Source organism: Manis javanica, chromosome 11, assembly GCF_040802235.1.
Source record: "Manis javanica isolate MJ-LG chromosome 11, MJ_LKY, whole genome shotgun sequence".
Taxonomy (NCBI): domain Eukaryota; kingdom Metazoa; phylum Chordata; class Mammalia; order Pholidota; family Manidae; genus Manis; species Manis javanica.
The window spans coordinates 27,592,644-27,595,495 of record NC_133166.1 but is presented as its reverse complement, the minus strand read 5'-3'; the positions used below and the strand labels follow the sequence as shown (position 1 = coordinate 27,595,495).

The 2,852-nt window shown below is 41.6% G+C and overlaps 1 protein-coding gene across 1 annotated transcript; it reads right to left on the bottom strand.

Annotated features, from left to right (window-relative positions):
- Window positions 1-435: 435 nt before the first annotated feature.
- On the bottom strand, window positions 436-2,094 carry LOC108399709 (olfactory receptor 2D3). The gene has a single exon (XM_017664626.3). It carries the CDS (start codon window positions 1,450-1,452, stop codon window positions 502-504), a length of 951 nt encoding a protein of 316 aa, XP_017520115.2. The 5' UTR covers window positions 1,453-2,094; the 3' UTR covers window positions 436-501.
- Between the last annotated feature and the right edge of the window lie 758 nt (window positions 2,095-2,852).

The following is a 2,852-nucleotide window of genomic DNA, read 5'->3' as shown; positions in this document are numbered from 1 at the left end:
GCCAGTCACTGTCAATGCAGCAAGGAATGTGAAACAGAACCCCAGCAAGCCCATAGCAACTGTATGACAACCTGGGCATCCCAGCTCATTTAGTGGGTAAACAATGCTAGAAATATGGGCAAAGTGATTAATTCAATTTTTTATTGGGCCAACACTTCACTCACTCCAAGGGTGAGTTTACCCTGCTAAGAAGGTATTTCCCTTAGGGAAGAACTGTGGCAAGAGACCATAAGCTTAACAGAGAAGCACAACCCCCGCTCAGGCAGAGCATGACTCTCTGTGATCTTAGAGGTAATGAAACCTTCTAAGGCAGGCACTAAGTTTTACTCATATTGTGAGGTCCTGGGCACAGTGCTTGCACAGAGTGACACTTAAGAAATATCTGTAGAGAAGAAAATTATCTGAGGCAGATAAAGCAATGGAAGGAAAGGATGAGTACAGCGGTCACAATGTTCCAAGTGCTTAAGAAAAATGTCAGAAATCACTGCCTCTGAAGGTGGGTTATCTTCCAGCCAGCTTCCTGAGAGCCCCCTTCACATCCTTGTTCCTCAGGCTGTAAATGATGGGGTTCAACATGGAAGTCATCACTGAGTAGAACACAGAGATGACCTTATCCTTTTCATTCATTGCCTTGGAATTGGGTCTCATGTAGGCAAATATTCCAGAGCCATAGTAGAGAACCACAACAGTGAGATGGGAACCACAGGTGGAGAAAACCTTGAGCCTCCCCTCTTCTGACTGCATCCGAATCACAGTGGAGATGATATACCAGTAGGAGACGAGGATGAGGGAGACAGGTGCTAAGAGGATAATCACACCCATTGAAAAGAGGGCCATCTCAGCATTGTAGGTGTCTGCTGAAGCCAGCTTCAAGAGTGCAGGGGGTTCACAAAAATAATGATTAATTACATTCTGTCCCTGGTAGGGGAGACACAGTGTGAACACACTGTCCACTGAACATACAAACGCCCCACTGATCCAGGACACTATGGCCAGCTGGACACAAACCCTGTGGGTCATGATGGTGGAGTAGTGCAGCGGCTTGCAGACGGCCACGTAGCGGTCATAGGACATCACCGCCAGCAGTGCGCACTCTGTACACCCTGCTAGGAGGAAGACGACTATCTGTAGTGAGCATCCAGCAAAGGAAATGGTTTTCCTTTTTACAAGGAAGTGGACCAACATATTAGGAACAATGCTTGTAGAGAAACAGAGGTCAGCAAAGGACAAGTTTTTGAGGAAAAAGTACATGGGAGTGTGAAGTCGAGAGTCAGTCTGGATAAGGGTTATTATGAGTAGGTTTCCACATATAGAGAGAAGGTAAACAATCAGGAAAACACAGAACAGCAAGACCTGGATCTTTGGATCCTGTGAAAGTCCCAGCAAGATAAATTCAGCCAGAGAAGTTTGGTTTCCTTCTCCCATTGATGTTTTTTCCTGTTTACCTATCATCGGAAAGAAACAGATGCACTCTGAATGTTTGATTTGCAGAAGCTTTATAAACTAGCACAATGTCAATGCACACACCTTGCTGTACCCTTCTTTCAGCCGCTTCCTACCAGGTGCCAGTTAGCATTAGGACGCATACTGTTGTGTCCACCAATTTATATAGTTCTTATAAGCACTTTTTTCCTTGAATGATCCACTTGGTAGGCTACCTGTATGGCTTCTCGACTAATCCTGATGTCAACATATTTACCTGCTGATAAATTACGATGAAGATATATCAGGAGAATTGTCTTTGGTTCAATTTAATTTTTGTCTTTTCAAGAAATATTTTGTATTTACCTTAATTAGCAGTCTGAGAAGGAGGGAAACTTGGCTAGTCAATAAAAACCACCTTTGCTTTTATAATACAAAATAAAAATACAGAGGACAGTGACAGATTTGTCCACAATAGAGTAGGAGATTCAAATATGGTTTAGGGATCAAACAGATAAATTGTGGTTATTAGTTCTTGCTTTTTTCTATAGCATTTTTATAAAGAGACTTCTTAAGTAAACTTTCTGAACAGGACAAAGGAAGAAAAGAGAAAGTAAACTTTCTGAACAGGACAAAGGAAGAAAAGAGAAATTTGTGTAAAAGAGAAATTACACAAATATTTCACATAACAAAGAGAAATAACATGAAAAAATGGGACATACTATGTACATTCAGAAATGGACATAATGAGACTTCTGTGCTCAGAGCCTTGTTTTAGTGAAAAAAGCCAGGACCACACAGGAGCTTGAACTTCTGAATTGGAATTAACACATTGTGAAATTAATAAATTTCACATCCCCATGCATACCATCTAGCTCACCTTTGACCTCAGCTTCAGCTGTGGTGGACAGTTCTGACTCACCTGGCCCCACTGACATTCTGCTTCAAGGACTCCTGCTTTGTCTTTGAGGCATTCCTCCCAGGGCCTTGGAAGCATGAGCAAGTTAATGCCCAGAGGCAATCTTCAACTAGTGAATAGTGGGAGTCAATGAATACATGTACCACACATTTCTGGGAGACATTCTGTATGCTTCTTAGAGGTTGAGCTCCATGGAGTTAAGTTTATTACTATTATTATCATTATTATTACATCCACTAAGGAGCTTTTTACAGTTCTTTCCCTAATCCCTTCCCTCCTGAAATTTTAATGGCACAGATATACTGTATATCTATTTATATACTGCAGGCCTTTGGAGGGCCACAAACTATTATAATAGCTAAGATTTCTTTCTCTTTCCAAGAACCTTAGGGTCTGTACTGCCCCCATGGAGAATTCATGGTCTAGAGTAACAGCTTTAATAATCCAAACTTCATTGGCATTTAGTTGTTCCTTATCTCACTCTTACTGGTTCCTTACACCATTTCCTAGA

Bases quoted from the DNA above. Each gene is read 5' to 3' on its own strand.
- LOC108399709 (XM_017664626.3), bottom strand. From the start codon at position 1,452: ATGATAGGTAAACAGGAAAAAACATCAATGGGAGAAGGAAACCAAACT.